This window comes from Rhinichthys klamathensis, unplaced genomic scaffold, assembly GCF_029890125.1.
Source record: "Rhinichthys klamathensis goyatoka isolate OS25496 unplaced genomic scaffold, OSU_Roscu_1.1 h1tg000065l_1, whole genome shotgun sequence".
Taxonomy (NCBI): domain Eukaryota; kingdom Metazoa; phylum Chordata; class Actinopteri; order Cypriniformes; family Leuciscidae; genus Rhinichthys; species Rhinichthys klamathensis.
In genome coordinates, this window is record NW_026606608.1 from 487099 (window position 1) to 511491 (window position 24393).

Below are 24393 nucleotides of genomic sequence, written 5' to 3' on the forward strand. Positions count from 1 at the left end.
GGCCGATACCGATATGGTGGCCGATATATCACGCATCCCTAATGTTTAGTTTTTATAACAGTTTTGTTTTATTTATTTTTTTCAGAGCTTACAATGAATAGTCAATATGTTCTTCCAAATCCAAATGATAAAAATAGTGGATTAAACTGGTTTTCAAAGGTCACATGATACCCACTGTATATGTTACTGATTGAGGAATGTTAGATTATAATGTTATTATCATGAGCTGAAGCTTTGTCAGCTTTTATAATCTCCGCCCTTGTCTAGCAGGTTTAGTTTTAAACCCACGTGAATCTCCATCCCTGGACATGGTTTTCCGTGTCTTTGTTCCTCACTGTGTTTTTCTCCTCCAGGCGGAGGCTCACAGGAGGCTCGTCTCCTCTGATGATAGTGACTTTGAGGCTCGCTTCAACAGCTGGAACCTGGGGGTAAAGTTGGAGGATTTTTCTAATATTTCCCCCCTTATCCAACCATTCCTTTAAAATTCAGTTTTCACCACGTATTTTCATATATGACAGCGACCATTTCATGTGAACTGAGCCAAAAAAAAAAAAAAAGACTGTCATGGAGACCTTCACTGATCATTCTAGCATTGATGACAATGGAAACACAATTTGCCTAATGGTGTGGAACAATGCTAATTCATCACTGCACTTCAACGTGCAGCATTTCAAGGTGCAGTGTCATTGCCATGCGCATTTAAACGAGGGCGTTGGCGTTCTTTGCCGTGCACACATGCTTTTCTATGTAAATTAGGCTTATTATAGGATCTTTGCCAAAATCAGCACTCTATATTGGTCCCATACCATTATCGTTGCACTATTGAAAATGGCCTTTAAGTGAATTATTTGCTATAACAATAGCAGTAATTCATCACCTGAACCACACACAAGCAAGCTAAGCAATCGTGTATGCCAGTTTTGTGGGTGTATTTGCAGTGTTACCTGATTTGCATAATTAATTTGCTAAATCAACGCAAATATGTGCAAATATTGTATTTTCTGGAAAATAAGATGCACCTGGTTAAAATTGAGAGAAACGGTAACACTTTATTTTACTGTGTCCTTGTTACATGTACTTACCGTAGTAATAACAGTAAATTATGCATAATTACATGCAACTTACCCTCAACCTAATCCTACCCTAACCCTATAGTAAGTACATGTAGTTAATTAATATTACTCAGTACTTGTATATATAATTACACTGTAACAATGACACCTTAAAAAAAAGTGTAACCAGAGAAAATAAAAAAAACACAGATAGGTTACATTGGTGTATGTCATATTGTATTATTACATTCGGAAATAATGTAAAATATCTACAAATAAAACAAAATTAGAAATCGCCTCACTCCACGACAAATCCTATACATTTATTACCGTATTTAGAACAGAACTGGAATAAAAATATTTTTTTATAAAACTACCGTAAATTATTGTTTGTCATTCATTATAAACAGCATTTATTATAAATGTCATGCATCAAGCCTAAACACATTTATTAAAAGCTAAACTGAAACTACCTGCATGTGGGAAATACGCTTTACGAGGAATATTTTGCTCTCACGTACCTCTCTCATTCAGCATGAATCCAAATGTCCTGTGTGCTTGACATTAATTGTGTTTTGGAATACTGTTTGTAGCTTGAAAATATTGATTGCCTAGACTTTCAGTGGATAGACAAAAAAATAGGAGATAATATAATTGATATCTATGTGGCAGTTTTTCCCTGCGGTATCAAAATTGCTGTTGAATATCGGTATTTTTAAAGTCCCCCCCAATAATTTTATCCCTTGAAAAGTCAAAATTTCAAACCAAAATGACATGTAAAAAAAATGACATACCCTTAAAATATCTTGAATGTAACTCGACACCCTTGCCTCATTTAGTATGCGTGGTTCTATGAATATGCAAATGAGCCCCGCCTCCACTCACTCACTCAGCTCAGAGACCCACTGGTTGACGATCACACGTTGATCTGATTGGTTACAAGGTAGTGTGTGACGTCAGAAACACCAGCGATTTCAAACCGTGTGTTTGAGACTGTCTTTGGTTCACTGCAGTTTTAAGCAGAAAATACTCAGCAATGCTGTCGACTTATGAATTTACACATGGTGTGTCTTAAAGCACATTAAAAACACCACATAGACACATAAACAACATTAAGAGCTGGATTTTCACCACAGGGGGACTTTAAGGTATCTTATCAAAATTAGAAATTGCATTATCGTGACAACACTACGCAGCACATTTCAGATTATGAAAAAAAGGACTCAATTTTGTACAGTATATATTCCAGAAAATGTCACTATCAGTGGCCATAGTTCATTTTTGCCACATCCTGAGTTTGAATTCTTAGTTAAACCTTCAAATTAAAGAAAAAAGAGAAAGCATAGCATGTCTTGCCATGGATGACTACACCATGTGGGAGGAAAAATGTGCTGCAGCGATTGCTCAACACGTTGGCATGCTGAGTTCTCGGGTTCAAAGCGTTTGAAGCTTTATAGGACTGTGTTGGCCTCCAGATTTCCTCAATAGCCACTTCTGACTTCCCAGCAAATTGCGAAACCTTGTTTCATCAGAAAGTTTATGCAGAAAAACATGAGTCTGAACTCTGCTGTTATCAGAGAGTGTAGTGTTGAGATAAGTATGTGCACTGGTGGCTCCGGGCCCCTGTTTTCTGTGGGCACTGATGCTGGACTAATCGACATGTTCATCATGTGTGGACGTGGAGCGTAGCACTGGAAACCGATGCGATAACACACTCCTGCCGTCCAGTGCTGTGGCCTGACGATTCATAAGGAGTCCAGGGCCCGTATTTATCAAGCCTCTGAGAATTACTCACAAGAACACGGCTAAGAATTGACTTCAAGGTGCATTGTGTAATATTTAGGAGGATCTGTTGACTGAAATGCAATTTCATATACATAACCATGTTTTGGATGGTGTATAAAGATATTATATAATGAACCGTTATGTTTTTATTAGCTTAGAATGAGCATTTCTCTCTCACACACACCGCGGGTCTCCTTACATCGCCATGTTTCTATGTCACTATGTTGTTCTTCGTGGAAAGAAGCGAGTTAAAGTCAGCGAATAAAACACTGACACAATGATGAACAGGTGGCAATAATATTCGCAATAACATATCGTTTTACTGAATAATTAAGTAAATCTAATTTCTTAATTTATCTTTGTAAAGAAAGCTCATTGGTGAACTGGCTACTCTCTGCTGTCTCAGACGACGACATCACTTCCTGTCGGCCACCGTAACTTCTGTTGGGTGCAGTTCACAGCCTCACCACTAGATGCCGCTATATATTACACACTGCACCTTTAATAGTAAATCAATTCTTGGCTCAAAGCTGCGCTTAAAAGTTAGTTATCAAGCATCTCAGTTGTAATTTAAGTGAAGTGTAGGACTTAATCTCAAGTGTCAGTCTTAGAGATGATTCACGACACTTTGCTGTGCCACAAACGGGATATTGGATGAGGACATATAGGCATGGACCAATCACTGAATAGATTTCCTTATTTAAGAATATTCTCAAATAAATTCACATTGAATGCGTAATTCCTAAGAGGAGTTTACATTCAACACACGTTTTACAATTAACACACACAACCCACAACACACATTGACAATACATCATTTTCAAGAGAATACATTATGCTGTACACATTGGAATTGAAAGATAAACACGTTTTCCACTATTTCGTGAATACTCATTTTAAACCGGTGTGCTGTTATATATACCTGCCTATATATACACTCACCTAAAGGATTATTAGGAACACCTGTTCAATTTCTCATTAATGCAATTTTCTAATCAACCAATCACATGGCAGTTGCTTCAATGCATTTAGGGGTGTGGTCCTGGTCAAGACAATCTCCTGAACTCCAAACTGAATGTCAGAATGGGAAAGAAAGGTGATTTAAGCAATTTTGAGCGTGGCATGGTTGTTGGTGCCAGACGGGCCGGTCTGAGTATTTCACAATCTGCTCAGTTACTGGGATTTTCACGCACAACCATTTCTAGAGTTTACAAAGAATGGTGTGAAAAGGGAAAAACATCCAGTATGCGGCAGTCCTGTGGGCGAAAATGCCTTGTTGATGCTAGAGGTCAGAGGAGAATGGGCGACTGATTCAAGCTGATAGAAGAGCAACTTTGACTGAAATAACCACTCGTTACAACCGAGGTATGCAGCAAAGCATTTGTGAAGCCACAACACACACAACCTTGAGGCGGATGGGCTACAACAGCAGAAGACCCCACCGGGTACCACTCATCTTCACTACAAATAGGAAAAAGAGGCTACAATTTGCAAGAGCTCACCAAAATTGGACAGTTGAAGACTGGAAAAATGTTGCCTGGTCTGATGAGTCTCGATTTCTGTTGAGACATTCAGATGGTAGAGTCAGAATTTGGCGTAAACAGAATGAGAACATGGATCCATCATGCCTTGTTACCACTGTGCAGGCTGGTGGTGGTGGTGTAATGGTGTGGGGGATGTTTTCTTGGCACACTTTAGGCCCCTTAGTGCCAATTGGGCATCGTTTAAATGCCACGGCCTACCTGAGCATTGTTTCTGACCATGTCCATCCCTTCATGGCCACCATGTACCCATCCTCTGATGGCTACTTCCAGCAGGATAATGCACCATGTCACAAAGCTCGAATCATTTCAAATTAGTTTCTTGAACATGACAATGAGTTCACTGTACTAAAATGGCCCCCACAGATCTCATCCCAATAGAGCATCTTTGGGATGTGGTGGAACGGGAGCTAAGACTAAAATGGCACTTTGAGAAGCTTGATAGATACGGGCCCAGAGCCACATCACACTCATGCTGTGTTTGAGCACTTATTGAACACTTCTGACTGGGTCACATTAGGGAAACTTAACACTCCTAAAGTAGCAGTGTGTAAAATCTGTTGCTGCTAATCTCAGCAAAATGGAATTGCAAAACAAGGACTGTTTGCAAATGGTTTACCAGACACTTCCCCAGAACACACCATCACACTCTTCATAAGTCAACTTATAGTTGACTCTGTTGACTTTTCACACTGTGTGGATTTTTGGCACAAAACACTTTTGAAACCCCCAATCCTCTTTACGCATGGTGTGAAACATTGTTTGTTGGGTCATATAGATACCAACAAACTCTGCTTGAGGCCCCTAATAGGCACCGGCCCCTGGTTGAGAACCACTGTTTTAGACCGCATTGACAAGCATAAGCATAATTGCTGTGAAATACTATTCATTTTGATTATTTGTTATGTTTATATTACATCTGTCCATTTCTCCAAACATGTGAATAAAGTAGGCTTTTCCCAACAGCCATTTTACTCTCCCTGGCTTTGTAACCAATGGACTCTCATATACTTATCTTATACACTTACCTATATTTACGCTCCTGAGACTCGAACCCTTTCCAATTATAAAATTAGCTTAAAAGTGGGACTTTTAGAGGGGATCTTGATCAATACATTTGAAATAAATTCTAAGGTAAAAGAACAAGAATGTGCAAAATGCCAATCTTGAGAGCCAATTAAAATACAAATAATGATTAAAATAAAAATATAACATAAACAAATAGATGTTGGGTTTGAAGTACCAACATTTAAGGGTAGTCACAAAAAAAAAAAAAAAAAAAATAGGACGAAAAAAGTGGCCAAGGTTTTTTAGACAACTTGAGATGCTGAGAAGAGCTACATTGAACTTCGTGTGGATGTTTGGTGCAATTATGACTAGGATATTTTTTTTTCTGTGATTTGTGTCATTTTGTTGGGTTTTAGAATGTGGTATACAAAAACTTTGGATCTAACTTTGGGTCTAAAGTGTTTGAGGGGGATAAAACTTTAATATGAGCCAGATATTTTGATTACTTTTTGATTTGAATCAAACTATTGGCTTCATTATGAATTGTAACGGTGGCTGTCCCAAATCACATTTGATTAATTAATAATGTAAATTTAATTAAATTGTTCGGGCGCCAGACAAGTCAAAACTTGTCAAGTAAAAAAAAATATATATATATGTAATACATTTCAGGCAAACCACCGATACACAAAATGAATGTCTTCCAATACCCACGATTACACATAACAGGGGCTTAAATTACACACATTCACAAATTGAAGGGTTTCAGGTCAAAAAATGTTGTTTAAGAAAACACAAAGTTCACTTTTTACACAGCGTTTGCATTTTTTTCTCTCCCTCAAATGACAAAAGATGAATGAAAACAAACAGTAAGGAAATTGCTGCTCAAGTTCAGTTCAAGTTGGATTTCACTGAAGTGAAATGAAATGTTTCAGTCGTGGTCCGTCGTGTTAGATGTGTCTTCTACGGTCCCATCAGAGGACAGACTCCTATTGCTTACAGATTATGGGTTATGGAGACAAAAGGCAACCTCAGTGGAGGGAAGAAGAGTTTTTAAAAAGAACCGGAAACGGCCTCTCTTCACACAATGCCTCAGTGGGCTCGAGGTCTGATTTCTGTAAACACAGCCAGTGTAGGGAAGAGACTGTACTTAATGACACTCTTTGAAGTCATTCCACACTGTTTATGACAAATACAATGAGGTCAGAGGTGGAAGGGAGATGTTTGGGACTTACCAAAAGAGGAGGAGAGTAAAGTTGTGTTGTATTTTTTTATTTTTACAGATAGAAAACCCCAGATATCTGCGTGAGAACCCTGTCCCTCTGTCTCCGGTAAGTGAAACAACACTGATCTCCACACATTTACAGTTAAAATCATTTCAATTAAAGCATGACTTGTTCAAGGAAACAGGCAAAATAAAGAACAAAAAAAAAACAATTACGAGAAATATAACAAATATATACAGAAGATACACATTAAGTAATCAGTGCTTGATGTTTTTTAAAGCAATCTAACAGCAGTTGAAAGTAAATCTAAATGATTGTGTACTACAAAAAACGCAAATACATTGGCCAGCCCAAAGCATTGGGATGCACCGATATGAAAATTTTGGCCGATACCGATAACCGATAATCTTTATATTTGAAAGCCGATAACCGATATATTGGCCGATAAATCTAAATCCATATATATAATTTTAACCTAATTGCAAAAACAAAAGTCTCACCATTATCCATGTCCTAAACACACAATTGTAATGTTCTCATTATGTATTATATAGTGCACATGTTGCACTTTACTGTATTTTCCTTTTTCGAAGTGATTCCAATCATATTTCAAGCAATTCAAATCCATCATGTTGAACTGTGCGCATCTGAAGAGTCTCAGCTGAAGGAAATAAAACATTAATTATCGGCTTTAATATATCGGCTAAATTTTCTTATCGGGCCGATAACGATAACATTAAAAATTAATGTATATCGGCCGATACCGATATGTTGGCCGATATATCGTGCATCCCTACTTTTGACATCCCAAGTTTTTCCGTATTTGCTCATTTTTTGTCTTTGTCTTTTATATTAATAGATCTACAAATCGAGTCGTGGTAGAAACAGCACTCTTTGTGACGAGGCCTCCCCAGTGAAAGCCGATAAGGAGGTAGGAACTCGATGTTCTCTCAAAGTGCTTGTAATGTGCTGTAAATGCCTTCAAACTGGTCCAGTCCCCTATAGTTCAACTAAAAATGAATGGAAAAGAACAACATAATTCTGCTAAACGTCTTAATTTCTTCACAAAAGCAAAGACATCCCTACGGGTTTGGGACGACATGATTAAATGATGACAGGATTTTCACTTAACCAGTGACTTTTTCTTCAGTGCTGCTGTCTTGTTGAGATTTGTCAACCGCCACACTTTTCCAGTTCTTAAGTAAATGCTGTATGATGGCTGGTTGCTTTTAATAAACTCAAGAAAGCAATGCTGGATGACAGCTTGCACACACCTTACCAAGTTTCGCTTGTTTAGGGACACCGACATCTTCTAAGAGCTTTACAAACCCTGTTTGTGATGACAGTTTCCCGCTGTATGTGGGTTTAAGCTGAAAATCCCATAGAACAAGCTTCTCTTTGATGTCAGTTGACTGGTATTGTTGAATATAGTGAGCGTGACCTGCTGTAATCACATTTCCTCTGGGAAGAGCAGTGCTCAATTAGGTCAACTTCAGTCAAACAGCATCATCAGTGTTCATCTTCACTAGAATACAGCCGTTTCCAAAACAGCTAAACACTCTTTTGAAACGGCCCTTAAAGGGATAGTTCACTCACAAAATGAAATTTAGCCCATGATTTACTCACCCTCAAGTCATCCTAGGTGTATATGACATTCTTCCTTCAGACGAACACAATCTGAGTTATATTAAATAATGCTCTTCAAAGTTGTATAATGGCAGTGAATGGCTGTTTCTATTTTGAAGTCCATCAAAGCGCATCCATCAGAGAAAAAAGTGCATCTATCCATCATAAAAGTGCATCCATTCATCAAAAAAGTGCCTCTATCCATCATAAAAGTGCATCTATCCATCATAAAAGTGCATCTATCCATCATTAAAGTGCATCCATCCATCATAAAAGTGCATCTATCCACCTCTATCCATCATAAAAGTGCATCTATCCATCATAAAAGTGCATCTATCATCATAAAAGTGCATCTATCCACCTCTTTCCATCATAAAAGTGCATCTATCCATCATAAAAGTGCGTCTATCCATCATAAAAGTGCATCTATCCATCATAAAAGTGCATGTATCCATCATAAGTGCATCTATCCATCATAAAAGTGCATCTATCCATCATAAAAGTGCATCTGTCCATCATAAAAGTGCATCTTTCCATCATAAAAGTGCATCTTTCCATCAAAACGCATCTATCCATGATTAAAGTGATCCACATGGCTCTGCGGGGGTTAATAAAGCCCTTCTGAAGCAAAGCGACGGGTTTGTGTAAGAAAAATATTCATATTTAAAACTTTATTGACTAAAATAACGAGCTTCCGGCAAGTCAACTTGCGCCACAAGAGAAACACTTGGCGATGTATGGCGCAGATGTAGGAGTAGCGTAAGCTTAGACGCCACTCGCGGTTCAAACAAACAGGGCTGGGCAACAAACTCAAGCTCAAGCTTTATATATCTCTGATTGTGTTCGTCTGAAGGAAGAATGTCATATACACCTAGGATGGCTTGAGGGTGAGTAAATCATGGGCTAATTTTCATTTTTGGGTGAACTTTCCCTTTAAGTCTCCAGGGCTGATGTTTGACAGATAAAGCCACCACATTTACTCCACACACTTTTAAGCGAAGAGATTCTGAGATTAGCAAACACATTGTGTTGCTGTAAGCAGAGTAAATCGCGCCTGCGTTGGGCCGTAGAGCGTGGTAATTAATAACAGGTGGCAGCGTTTGAGTTCATGTCTGACGAAACGTTCCCAGGTAATGGGGTGAAGGGTGAGGCAAACGTACCTCAGGAGCTGCTAGGCTTTGATGAAGGGAAATGGTGCGTGAGTTGCCCTTCGCTGCCCCTGATTGAAATCACTGTAGAGTTGAGGGCAGAGAAAAACAAAGCTCATTACCGGCACTTCTTTTGTCGTGCGCTCTTGGCGTTGTGCCACACCATCATTGTTTACTCTTTCTTTCCACTCTGAAATGATGGGTTCTATCTTTATTTCTCTAATACGTTTCCTGAAAACTGTCTGTAGACTCCTTTTGCTACCTTTTCTTGTTGTGGAAGGACACATTATGATTTAGACTTCAGTAAAAACGGCATTGAAGTTAGCGTTTAGAGATTTAGAGCCATCATCTGATGAATCACGGTCAGTTCAAAACTCTGATTCGGTGTTTTGTTTGCAGCATCACACAAAAAGATGCTGGTCTCGTGGCATTTTTCCATATATTTTTGTAAAAACATACTGTATGTTGGTAAATTATGTTTATTATGTATTGGTGCGCTGGTGCATGTACAATCAAACTAATATATATATATATTTATATATAATTAATTATCTAATATCTTACTCATGTTCATTTAGTGAACAAAAGACAGCCATTTAGTGTGAATCTGCTAGGGTTCAATGGTTGTTTGATTGATATGATGGTGCTTCTCATTGGAAAATGAGAGAAAAAAAGATAGTTTTAAGCTATTTCAGAGTAAATGCATTAATATCCACATTTATTGTGTATATAATATATTTAATCATATATTGATTAATGAATAACATGACTGAAAATATAGATATATCCAATGTAAGGTAACGTAGCAATTTTCATTGTCTGACAAATGTAAAGAGACACATTTTTCTATGTTATTACTATTGCTATGTATTACATATTTTAAAGAGTCACGAGTACATCACATTGTTTGGAAATCGAGCGTTTAGTTGATCCCGATAAGCGCTCATTGTCAGTTGTAAACGCGGTGGCTTGCTTTTTCCATGAGGGGGTTTGGCTTCATCGCATCTTTGTTTCCAGGAGCACCGTTAAATATTGCGACATGCACATCACCTGGAAATCTTGTTGAATTCAACAAATCAGATGACGACTAAAAGTGTGTTTCCAATTTTGTTTGCCATATTCAGACGTTCAGCCAGCGGTCCATGTGTGTGTGACGTCTGAGGCTGAGAATAGTGTGAAAAGCCCTATTCTGTGGTCTATTCTACTTATTTGACAATCACATTTTGTTTACACGTTTTTGCATCAACACATTTCAGTTGTATTATTTTCCTCCAGTGATTCGATTGAGATGTCATCAGTGTGTCTGGGGAAGCTTTCTAGAGAAAAGTCACCCAGATTTTGACTCTCAAAATAGCTGGAATCACAGACTCAACCCGCAGTGTGGCGCTAAAACGTAGCAGACGTTTTGTGGAAAGATTCCCTAAGGAAATGTGTGAAACCGATGCCGGGCAAAGAAAAGACACAACAGCTGCTCTCGTCTCCTTCGCACCGTCTTTATCTCTCCTCCTCCCACCCTTCCATCTCTCCTTCTACTCTTCAAAAAGCACTGCATCTCTGTGAGCTTAACAGGAGTAAAAGCACCAATGTCATTCGCTTCACTGATTCCAGGGAATCTGAAAACCCGGAGGTGTGCGCTCGCCCCGCCGCACCCTTTCAGACGAGAGTTTCAGAACGCCACTGATGTAGTTTGACAAACTTTTCTAAAAGCACCAATTGAAGCATAAAAAAAAAAAAAAAGACAAGAAAAGAAAAAAGTGCCGCCCACGTTTGCATCTGCGCTGCCGGGATGTGTTTGACTGCGTGGCTTCAATCAGTGCAATCTCCTCCTCTGACAGGTCTCATGTGGTCTCTGAGATTGCACAAGAACAATCGTACGCAAAGCGAGAGCTGTTTCTCAGGGTTGAGTGGAAGTAGGGCAGGTGACTCCAGCAAACTGTGTGTTTTGCTCTTAGAAGATCCCTTCCAGCCTCCGGATAATGCTGTCAAGAGACAAACCACACGTTTGTCTCGTTTGGTTTCTATAAATCATGTCTGGACATTGATTTTAGGGTTTATTCATGAAGCCTGTCTTAATATTGTGAAATATGTACTCATCCGGAGCTTCTACGGAGCGTGATCTTCAACTTGGACTATACATGTGAAACTCGAAAAATGTGAATATCGTGAAAAAGTTCATTTATTTCAGAAATTCAACTTAAAAGGTGAAACTAATATATTATATAGACTCATTATTAAGGCTTACAGCTTATGAAAACCCCAAATTCAAAATGAGAATATTGTGAAAAGGTTTTCATAAGCTGTAAGCCATAATCATCAACATTATAACAAATAAAGGCTTGAAATATCTCACTTTGCACATAATGAGTCTATATAATATATTAGTTTCACCTTTTAAGTTGAATTACTGAAATAAATTAACTTTTGCATGATATTCTCATTTTTCGAGTTTCACCTGTATATCAACCAGGGGCGTTTCCCCGAAAATGTAATGAGAAAATCAAACAGTACAAAAATAAAAACAATGTAGTATCAAATATGACATTAAAAAGTGTCTAAATCATTGTTTTTTTTCTAAAGTGACACTGTTCAAAACTGAAGTTATGGTCAACAGTTAAAGTATTACCGCCCTGTGAGTTTTAATAGACCCTAAAGCGTTTGGTGGGGGGAAATTGAGAATAAAAATGATCTATCTTATAATGAAAGTGCATTCTGGGATTTAATAGTTGTTTATGTGTCATGTTGTTACAGAGGCCGTCTTCGATTACACATGCGCTGCCACAACAAACACAGAGCATGCGAGATTGAGGAAGAAAAATGCACGATTAAATTAAGAAAAATCATGCTGCCAAGTTTGATTTTCTGCCTTATTATCCATAAATATGTGGGTCAGTTTTTAACAAAGTTCATTTTTGTTTTCATCCACATGCATTTGCGGGAACATTTGGAGAATATACACTGTGCTCAACTGTAACTTGCCTTTTGTTTAATATGTGTTATGTAAGAGATAATGTGCAAACAGCAACAAAATAAACCCTGACAGGGTGCAGCAATATTACAGTAATATTAATATTAATCTTTTTTCAATGCAATCAATCAACAAAACGTGACACAGCGCCAGTTGCGTTTGTATGAGCACAGTGTTGCCATGGACAGCAGTAAATATGTCTGATTACTAAATACTGCGATCAGAATCACAAATTATAGAGAGCCATGTAATAAACACAATTTAGTTATTTATTTAATTATCATGCTTAATTTAAAGATGGTTATTATTCCCTTATTGATAATATCACTGAAAAACTTTGCATTGTAAATTTGCAGTGATTAACTGGCAGCAGCTTCCCCTGCAAAGTGCTGTTTTTTTTACAGTTTAAACTGTATACTGCAAAAATACTGTAAAAAAATGGTCCTGTAGTTTATCTGGCAGCACATTTGCACTAAAATAAAACTCAAGTTAATTCACTTCATTTGCAGAAACTGACTACCATAAAATGGCCACCCGAAATCAAAATGTTTAGTGCAATCCTTCATAACAACTGATTACCACAATATTGCTGGATCTCATGCTGTGAAACCACATGTCTATCAAAAATATAAACTTAACACATCATGTAAACTAGACTCTGAATGAGATCAGTGAATCTGGCCACTCGATGTCAACACATTACCAACATCACATGACTGCATTTTCTCTTAGCTTTTCTTGACAAATGTGCTTTAAAAACACACAAATGTCAAGGGTCAAGAGCTCAATAAAAGCAAACACTGTTCACCATAATGGTGACTTCAAAGTTTGAATCTATTATTTGCAATCCGTCAACCTCTGATATTTCTCAATGAGAACTTCTGTAGACGTCTGACAGAAATAAAGTCAGTCTGGTTAGTAATAAGTGAAGCTGGTCATGCTGTTTGTGGAGTTGTTTAATCCTCCTCTGCTGAGATTGTGAGATATTGAATGTCTTTTATCTTCAGTCAGTTAACTTTATTGTGTAGGGGTTGCACGACTACTGATTTCTGCTAGTCGATTTCTTATCAAAACAATACTCGAGTTACTCGACTACTCGTGGTTCATGCTACTGTAAATGAAAAGACATGAAATAGTTCTTATCAATAAATGTTTATTAATTCATAGCCTAATGCAACAATTACATAAGCAAAGCCAAATACATAGCTGTTCTTGCCTTTCATTACAGACGCAATGTCCGCTTTTAGGGGCCGTTCACATATCGCTTCTTTTGCACGCTCAAGTTTGTTATTTCAAATGTAGGTGCTCGTTTCTCCAGGCGCGCCTATGCCTCGGCGAGATGAAAACATGGGTAACACTTTACTTGAAGGGGTGTGCATAAGACTGACATGACACCTTCATAATCATGAAGTGAAGGAGGTTTTATGCATGTTTATGACAACTGTCATTAAGTGTCATTCGCTCAATTATGACATTTTTAATGCAAATATGACATTGTTTGAGATGTCTTTGTTATGACACCTTGACATAAACCAATACATCATAACCTTGACATTACTAAGACAACACAACCTGTCATAAATATGTCATAAACATGACATAGCAGATTACTTATCAAACTTAAGAAAGCTCTTAGCTTTATGGGTTAACATTACATTAAACTGTCAGGCGGCTGGTTTTGACATTGGCTGTCATGAGGCCATTCGTGATCGAAATCGAATCGAGAATCGAAATCAAATCGAATTGAGAGCTTGGGAATCGAATTGGAACATCTGAATCGATACCCATCCCGAGTTTGTGTACGGTATGATTCTGGTCTAAGATACTACAAATGCATTTACATTAAAGCAATTTAGCGGATATTGTTATTTAGAGCAGTTTGCAAAATGTATGAATAAGCACAAAGTGGTGCTTAAGGTTTGGCTCTAAGGGACCAGCTGGAGAGCCAGGTAAAGAGTAATATAATAATAATAATAAACTTTATTTTCTATAGCGCCTTTAAAAGTAGCATCTCAAAGCACTTCACAAGAATAAGATCCAATAAAAATACAATTATACAAACAATGCATTAATGAAAGTGGAATACAGACAAAAAACAACAACAACTGAGTCGATCTGAAACTTTGGCTATAGCATTAGTCCATTTATGAAGATGCATCATCACAATTTTTATCTTTTTAAGATCTTGTGCTTGTGTAAATGTGTTCTCATCAGCCAAACACCAGCGGCTGATGTGCTGTTTATTACGCACTGTACACAAAACAGCTTTTGTGAATCACAGAAGAAAGAAAGAAAGAAAGAAAGATCCTCTCTCTCGAGTTGCCGAAAGCCTCCTGGGCTGTATTCAAGTTTTTGATGTGTAAATAAATACATTGTTTACGTAGAACACATGAGATGTCTTCATGATTCGGGCTTGAATATGAAATGACACTACGGTATATACTTGGGGCAGGGTGTTAGATATGTTAAAAATAGTTTCACAATGTTTTCTTCAATTAATATTTTATACAATTACATTACGATGTCTCTGCACTCAACCCGATTACAGTATATCTGCAATTCTGCCCGTGTAATTTTGATGTCAATGAAGAACATCTGGCTTTTTAGTGTTTTCATTTTGGTTTTTCTTTATCATATGATAATCAAGTTTATCCAATATAGCCAGTATCACCGTATACTGTGGCAAGCCATAGAGTATCAGGGATGGGCAACTTTAACTTCACTTGAAGGATGGCGCTTGTGACAGTATATATCTCACTTTACTGGGGCATTAGGAGGACTAGGGGTGTAACGGTTCTCAGTAAAAAAAACTAAATGAAAACAACAACAGGTAAAAGAGACAGAGCTAGGGTAATATATGTTTCTGTCAATGGATACGCATTCTGGTTATATATATATATATATGTCTCTAATATGACCAGTCATTAACAGATACACGAACAGCACACGTTGCTATCGCTCGTCAGAAACACCAGACGCTGAGCGCTTGTTGTTGACAATGTCTCCAGCTGATGAAACACACACTCGGCTCTGATCGATGTGCCAGATATGGTCAAGTGTGTCGTTGCACGGTGTTTGCCACCAACTGAGAGGGTTTTTGTCAGTAGGTTACACTCTAAAAAATGCTGGGTCGTTTAAACCCAAATTTGGGTCAAATATGGACACACCCAACCGCTGGTTCAAAAATTTTATTTAAAGGGGTGGTTGATGATTTAACTTTTTCTAGCTTTAGTTAGTGTGTAATGTTGCTGTTTGAGCATAAACAACATCTGCAAAGTTACAGCGCTCAAAGTTCAAAGCAAATTTGCTTTTAAAGAAATGGCTTTTTAAGGACTACAACAAACGGCTGGTAGGAACTACAATGAGCTTCTTCACGGGTTAGTGACATCACAAACCCTAACATTTACATAAACCCCGCCCCCGGTACACGATTTATAGATTATCATGACAGAATATGCTAATCAATGCCTAGAAGATAGCTAACTCCACATCAGCTTCATACATTCACCAACTATCCATTCAGAGACGTCCTGTTGCTCTACATGTGGTCACTTCTTCTCGAGTCTCTCCATCTTTCTGACTTTGGATTGAACAATTTTCAGTGCATGTGTGTGTGAGGTAAAAGGACACAAGCTGTTGTAGCTCCGCCCCCTGTGCCGGGAGCAGCCGCTCATTTGCATTTAAAGGGACACACACAGAAACGGTGCGTTTTTGCTCACCCTCAAAAAGTGACAATTTTAACATGCTATATAAAAATATCAGTGGGGTATTTTGAGCTAAAACTTCACACACACACTCTGGGGACATCAGAGACTTATTTTATATCTTTTGAAAAGGGCATTATAGGACCCCTTTAAAAATGTAACCCAATGACTGGATTTGTCCATATTTGACCCACATTTGGGTTGAAACAACCCAGCATTTTTTAGAGTGTAGCCATTTCTCAAATTGACAACAGTATACTGGATAAGCTAACACAAACAAACGTCATCATCATGTCTAGCGCCTCTTGACACACAAACAAATCAAATCCACATTTTTTTTGCATTCGAATGCGCTTTTTTTTTAAATCAACGAATATTCGAAATTCAAATGTTTATTTGACAGCCCTATTGCTGTTATATAATGTTAAGATGTTAAGTAATTTTCTCACTGACTCATTCACAGAGGAAGCTCGAACACAATGGAAAATTTCCCAAACGTTCAGTGACCACTCCAGTTGAGTTGGTTTCTCCTGTCTGTTGAATGCTCTTGTGGCCTACAGACGTCTGGATCTCACACACACACACACACACACACACACACACTCGTTTACTCTGGCCGTACAGTGCCCTGCAGCGGATCTGATAAGCCAGTAGATCGTGTCCCACGCTGGTGGCAGACGTTGAAAGACTGATCCGCAGTCAGCCGGAGGCTTGGGAGGCTCACACTAAAATCCTGCTCATGCCACATCAAAACATGCTTCCCTAAATACACGAGAAGAAAGACACCGCTCCAGGAATGACCGGCGGCCATAGTGACGAAAGTTTCAGCAGCACTTATTGTATAACATCACACCTCTCCTCTGTGTGTGTGTGTGTGTGTGTGTGTGTGCTTGCGTTGAAGAGCATGTGCTAACAGGCCGGTTAAGAAAAATGTTGAACTTTTGATCTCAGAAATCTGGAGGCACATTAAAAGCCTGAGGTTGCTGTGGGTGAGGGAAGTTAATTAGCGTTAGCTTGCTAAAGTACAGGTGACGATCAAAACCAGTTAAAAAACAAAACAAAACTTGTATTTTAAATTGTTCCTCAATCATAAATCTATCTTCATATGATTCCCATGCCATAGTGTATGTAGTGTTGCACTGAACAAAGTCATTGGGTGCTGTTCAACTGTCTTTAATGTACGAATCAACTGTCTATGGAAGCTTCTTTTTTTTTTTTATAAATAAATGTATGAAAATTTTTTTTTTACATTTTTTTTAATTCGCCACAGAATAATAAAAAAATAAGGTAAATGCAACTTTTTTATCTCACAATTGTGTTTGCATCTCGCAATTCTGACGTTTTCAGAATTTTTTTTTCAGAATTGCGTGATAAAAAGTTGTAATTATGTGATATAAAGTTGTAATTATGTGTTATAAAGTCAGAATTGCGTGATATAAAGTCAGAATTGCGTGATATAAAGTCAGAATTGCGTGATATAAAGTCAGAATTGCGTGATAAAAAGTCAGAATTGCGTGATATAAAGTCAGAATTGCGTGATATAAAGTCAGAAATGCGTGATATAAAGTCAGAATTGCGAGATATAAAGTCAGAATTGCGTGTTATAAAGTCAGGATTGCGTGATATAAAGTCAGAATTGCGTGTTATAAAGTCAGAATTGCGTGATATAAAGTCAGAATTGCGTAATATAAAGTCAGAATTATGTGTTATAAAGTCAGAATTGCGTGATATAAAGTCAGAATTGCGTGTTATAAAGTCAGAATTGCGTGATATAAAGTCAGAATTGCGTGATATAAAGTCAGAATTGCGAGATATAAAGTCAGAATTGCGAGATATAAAGTCAGAATTGCGTGTTATAAAGTCAGGATTGCATGATATAAAGTCAGAATTGCGAGATATAAAGTCAGAATTGCGTGTTATAAAGTCAGGATTGCGTGATATAAAGTCAGAATTGCGTGTTATAAAGTCAGAATTGCGTGATATAAAGTCAGAATTGCGTAATATAAAGTCAGAATTATGTGTTATAAAGTCAGAATTGCGTGATATAAAGTCAGAATTGCGTGTTATAAAGTCAGAATTGCGTGTTATAAAGTCAGAATTGCGTGATATAAAGTCAGAATTGCGTGATATAAAGTCAGAATTGCGTGATATAAAGTCAGAAATGCGTGATAAAAAGTCAGAATTATGTTATAAACTCAGAATTGCGAGAAATAATTAATAATAATTCTGACTTTTTTATACGTTATAAAGTCCAATTCTAAGTGAAAGAAGATTTGACTTTTTTCTCAGAGTTGCATGTTTACATCTCGCAATTGGGAGTTATAAAGTCAGAATCTCATGATTTAAACTCACAATTGTGAGATAAAAAGTCGCAATTATCTGTTAAAATGTTTTCTTCTGTGGCGGGAAACAAGCTTCCATAACTGTCCTCATTATGTGTGTGTAACGCTTTTATCTTCCTCTATCTGCCGTTTCCTGTCCAGAGTTAATCATCTGTGTGCTCCTGAACAGACGGACTCTTTCCTGATGTCTCAGCGCAGCACATGTGCTTTTGTGTTCGCTTTGAACTGTCTTAACTGACTCTCAGTGAGCGATGTTAAGAGCAAAGAGGCTGGAGGGGTCGTCTCGCTGTGGGTGGAGAGGAAACACAACTCTCTAATTCACACATTTCTATACTTTGGCTCTTTCTAAATTGGTCATACCATGCAAAACATTTCTTTTGAAATAAGTTTTGCATATTTTCTTTTATTAATTTGATGTGCTTGTGTAGACATTATGGTTAAAACCATTTAACTATTCTTCAGATAAAGGATTTCCTGTATCATAAATCAATGAGATTTTGCTTAAAAACAATGAAAAAGGCCATAATTCATCTAAGTTTAAAAAATGCCACATACTATAACAGACATTACTGCTTATAAGTAGCACTTTCTAGAACTGTTTTGAAACTTTCTGGATTTTTGGTATGGTATACATATATATATATATATATATATATAACTCAACTTATGAACAACTCAACTTGATACTTTTTTATATTTGTTTCAGTAGCAATATATAATGCAGAATGCCACTTCATATACAATTTCTTGGAGCACAAATCAAAGGAAAAATAGTGGAAATTTTCATAGAAGTCACAAAATTATGGAAGAATAAATTGAATTCTTTCCTATTTTTTTTATCTGGGGTGACATTTGTTTTTAACTTCAGGGTCTTTTTCATTGTTTTTAAGCAAAAGTCTTTTATTTGAAAAATATTTTTTTTATTTGTTTGTTTATTTATTTTTGCAAAATGGTCTTTTGTGGTATCATCCACATGCAGTTATGTTATTAACCAACTTTGCATGTATTTTATATTATTTGAGCACATTAAACCTTATCAGTTTAACAGAATTTTTACTTAAATAATTTACTTAAAATGTTCCTTTAATGAAAATGTTAATTTCCTGTCATTTGCCAAGTTTTTCCTAATAGCTGTCATTATTAGCAGAACACATGATGGGGAAAACCAATTGTTTAGTCAATATTAAAAGAAGATCCATACTTTAAAACTCTTGATTCTAACTTGTACTTGGCCTTTTGAAAAAGTAACATGAATTTTAACTATAGCATTTGTTATAGTAAGAATATAATTACAGGTAAGAGCATTGGGTAACACTTCCTTTTACAGTACAGTACTTACGTGTACTTACAGTGTACTTACCTAGAAAGTAATGGCTAATATAAGGTAAGTACATGGGTTAGGGGTAGGTTCAGGGTTAGTACCTAGTTATTACCCAGTAATTGTAATTACTATAATAAGTACATAGTATGTACATGGGTAACAGGACCATTGATGGCTCTTCATTACCATGCTAAAGCCAATGTACATTTTTTAACAGCCATCAAAAACTAAATTGTGCTTTTGGTGCAATAAACCATTACACATCCATTACCACTACACATAGACTTCACGAACAACAGGGGAATGTTGTCATTGGATCTGTTGTTCATTTGTAGGTTGAGCTGAGGACTAAAGTCTTGGAGGCCAAACATCAGGAGGATACACTGAGGATGCAGCAGAAACATGATGCCGAGATCCAGAAGGTGAACGCCACAAAACAACTCTTCTGTTAATCGACTACCTGTTAAATATTCCTTAAAACACTTGCCCAAAAATGAAAATTCTCTCATCAATTACTCATCTTAGATGTACATGACATTCTCTCTTCAGATGAACACATCTCTGGGAGTCCATATAATATGTATCATCTCTCGTGCCACCTTTAAGTGCATCAAAACAGTATTTATTGTTTGAATTTTGTGATAAGATGGACAAAATTTGAAAGCTGAGACTTTGTTTCATATCAAAAGTAATAAGGTTTATTGCGATTTATTGGACAAACATTCAGCTTTCTCTTAAATAAACAAACACATAATCTAGCCTATTGTCCTGTATTAAAATTTAACAAAAACAGAGCCTATTATCATAGAGGCTTATTATCATTAAAATATGAAAATTAAAATGAATGGTAATAATAGATTATGACATAGGTTTTACGACCCTGTGTCAAAATGATGGAGATTGGGGAAGTCTAACGCGACCTCTGAATTAACAACGTGTATTCATTATATTAAACACAAGAAAAATACAACCACAATCCATGTTTAAAACTCAAAGTCCATCTCAGTTTGCTTAATGCATAAGATTTCTTGGTAACACTTTACTTGAAGGGGTGTGCGTAAGACTGACATGACACCTTCATAATCATGACAGGACACATGTTTTGAATATGAAGGAGGGTTTATGCATGTTTATGACAACTGTCATTAAGTGTCATTCGCTCAATTATGACATTTTAATGCAAATATGACATTGTTTGAGATGTCTTTGTTATGACACCTTGACATAATCCAATATATCATAACCTGTCATAAATATGTCATAAACATGACATAGCAGATTAATTATCAAACTTAAGAAAGCACTTAGCTTTATGGGTTAACATTACATTAAACTGTCATTTTGCTGGTTTTGACATTGGCTGTCATGAGGCATTATAACATTTTAATGACAAATTCAATGTGTACCACTGTAGTGAGGTCAAGAAAAATATTCATGACACAGTTATAATGCCTCATGACAGCCAATGTCAAAACCAGCCGCCTGACAGTTTAATGTAATGTTAACCCATAAAGCTAAGTGCTTTCTTAAGTTTGATCATTAATCTGCTATGTCATGTTTATGACATATTTGTGTTGTCTTGGTAATGTCAAGTTGTCATAACAAAGACACTGACAGGTTATGATGTATTGGTTTATGTCAAGTTGTCATAACAAAGACATCTCAAACAATGTCATATTTGCATTAAAAATGTCATTATTGAGCGAATGACACTTAATGACAGTTGGCATAAACATGCATAAAACCTCCGTCATATTCATAAGTGTCATGTCATGATTATGAAGGTGTCATGTCAGTCTTATGCACACCCCTTCAAGTAAAGTGTTACAGATTGCTTCATAAACAATAAATAAATCTGCTGTTAATATGAGTTTCTAATGACAAGTGTGTTGATGATACACATCTTGCAGGTTAGATTCTGCAAACATGCAACTCCCATTTAAGTTTTATTGTTGTGCTGATACGTTTTTTTAATACCAATATCAGGCCAGAGTTGCACCAACAATCAAACAGGCGTTATACTATATTCCTGAAACTTAAAAACTGGCATGTGCTGTCTGTGACTTCCACCTGTACTGTATGTTTCCTTCATTCCCAGTGGCATCACACCTTGAAATTCTGCGTCAGTAAAGGTTTACAGATGTTTGTATGTCACCAGCCTTTATAAGGCGTAACATGATTCTTGGCAGGCTGTTGTCTTTCATGTCATCCCTAAAAGCCCATCGGCCCCTGGACCTCGTCCTCGGCACTCTGTTACGACTGCAGGTGTCCGAAAGAGCTCTTTAAGGAGACGATGGGGAAATTGTGTGTCCCTAAATGTTCCGGGAACTTCCCTTTAACCTCGTCTTTCCCTCGCTCTTGGCCGCGAGCTTTCATCTTTCACAGGCCGCCGTCTCACTGGATGATGAGCTTAGCAACAGAGTGCACTTCTGATGGACAAAAAGCAGGATAAATAATCCACTGATGGCCTCGCCGAATTTTCAGAGAGAGAAAATAATAACTTTTGGGAGGCATTTTTGGTTTTGAACGAAGTTGCATCTGTGTTTGAAGGACAAACCAGCTCTGAAATGATGCTATTCCCTACATTTCTTCACTGAACACTGTTGTATTAGGCCTTATGAGAGACCGTCACCCCCAACCTCAGAGAGTACCTCTGTAAATAAGAGCTCTTGTTGATTAGGGCTAGTCTTGTTAAGCTGGATAAATAATCCACTGATGGGCTCGCTGGCTTTTCAGAGGGAGGAAATAATAACATTTGGGAGGCATGTTTGGTTTGAATGAAGTTGCTTTTGGTGTTTAAAGGAAAAACCAGCTCTGAAATGGTCCTTTCGCCTGCGATACCCAACCTCTCTTCCCTGAACACTGTTGTATTAGACCTTATTCAGAGTAGCACCATGACAGGTATGAAACCGAGGCTGTGAGGGATTTACTTACCATGTTTTCAATGGCATAGGCCGTAAAAAGCTGTATAAAACTCAAGAGATCACTTCATATTTTCCACAGCTCGTAATATATTAATGTCTACTATATTGAAAGATATTTTGCAGTGTTTTGTCAGCAGAACAATAAAAAAACAGTTTAACCCTCTATGGTACACATTATGTTCTTCTTACCATGATTATTTTTCTTTTAAATTAGTTTTTATGACATGAAATAGCTTCAATCATACAAATCAAAAAAGATTTGTGAAAAAAAAAATGTTTTGGGGGGAAAATGGTCAAAAAAGTAGTTTTTCTATAAAATTATGATTGTCTTTTCTATTTAATTGCACATTTCTTTGAGCAATTGATAGACTTATATACTTTAAACTCATGCAAACCAGAAATAAGTAGATCCCTATCATTTAATCCCTATCATTCCCTAGCTAACTTTCCGTAAAATGTCTGGTGCTCTATTAATTTTCTAAAATTAAGAAATCAGTTTGTTATTTATACATAAATACAACTATACTACAATAAACACTTGAAATAAATAAATAACTGCTATCATGTTGTTGATGCTACTATCCATAAAAAAGAAATCCCAATTGGGAAATACATTACTGCAATTCCACTGTGGTACAGCGTTATCATATGGAAACTTTGATATTGTCTCAATTTACAGTAAAACTATGTTAGACAAAGTTGATTTGTGAATAAAAATATCTAATTTACTTATCAAAGATGCTGCAAAAATAAATCCCCCTTGAGAAGAGATGTTTAGAAATGAGGTTAAACGAGTATTTTCTGGAGCACTTCAATGGTAATAGAGGGAAAGAGAGTTTTTGAGGGACATTCAAATGTCATGTGACTTAAAACCAACACATCATTGGCTACCTTAAGGCCTGCTCAATGAAATTAGTAGAAATCAATTGTTGCCATATGGCAACGCCATACCATAAAGGGTTAAATAACATTTCAACCCACTGGAGAGATGTTTGCCTATCCCTCACAGCCTCGCTTTCATTCCCGTTACAAATCAAAGATGTCGCTGCTGTGAATAAGGTCTATCAGGCCTCATGAGAGACCATCTCCCCCAACCTCAGAGAGTACTTCTGTAAATAGGCGCTCTTGTTGATGGAGTCTATTCTTGTTTAGTTTCTCCAGTGTGGACTGGGAGCGAAGTAACCTCAATAGCTTCCTCTGGATCTTGAACTCATTAATTCACAGATTCTTTGTGTTCAACGTTACATGAACTCTTGGTCTGTCATTGTGTCCGCTTTGCTCTTAATGAGCGCTGTTGTTTGGTTCTGAAAGAGTCTGTTCTGAGAATGTCAATATTTGCTCAGGTGCATCTTTCTTTGAAGACCCTATAAACCACACACACACATGCAGTGTTGTGCAGAGCTGTCCGTTGGTGGGCTCGCTCTCGTGTGCCCTGTCATGTCCTCGGAGCCGTTGATCTCCATAGGGTCCTTTGAGATTTACAGACCCCTGGTTGTGATGCTGTTGTCCACCCTCACTGAGACAATGGCCGACAGTCTTTGAACTCCCACTCGGACGCAGGCGGCTTGCAGAAGGTCAGGCCATCAAAGGAGTTACAGCGGTCCCAACAAACGGCCAAACCGCATCAGATAAAACACATTTCTGAAATGCCCCACCTTGAGCCCAGGCATCTTATCACCCACAGCTCAAGACTGGGAACCAGCCCAGCAGATCTGCTGTTTATTTGGAGCTCGCTAAATACGGGTTACACT

General features: G+C 37.3%; 1 protein-coding gene across 2 annotated transcripts in view; it reads left to right on the forward strand.

Moving 5' to 3' along the window:
- Positions 1–24393, forward strand: part of cep112 (centrosomal protein 112) — a 240510-nt gene that overhangs the window by 14277 nt on the left and 201840 nt on the right. For both annotated transcript variants that reach the window (XM_056249958.1, XM_056249959.1), the window contains exons 5-8: positions 354–428; positions 6670–6717; positions 7472–7543; positions 20054–20140. In XM_056249958.1, the coding sequence (XP_056105933.1) occupies positions 354–428; positions 6670–6717; positions 7472–7543; positions 20054–20140 (282 nt within the window). The remainder of the gene's footprint in view (positions 1–353; positions 429–6669; positions 6718–7471; positions 7544–20053; positions 20141–24393) is intronic.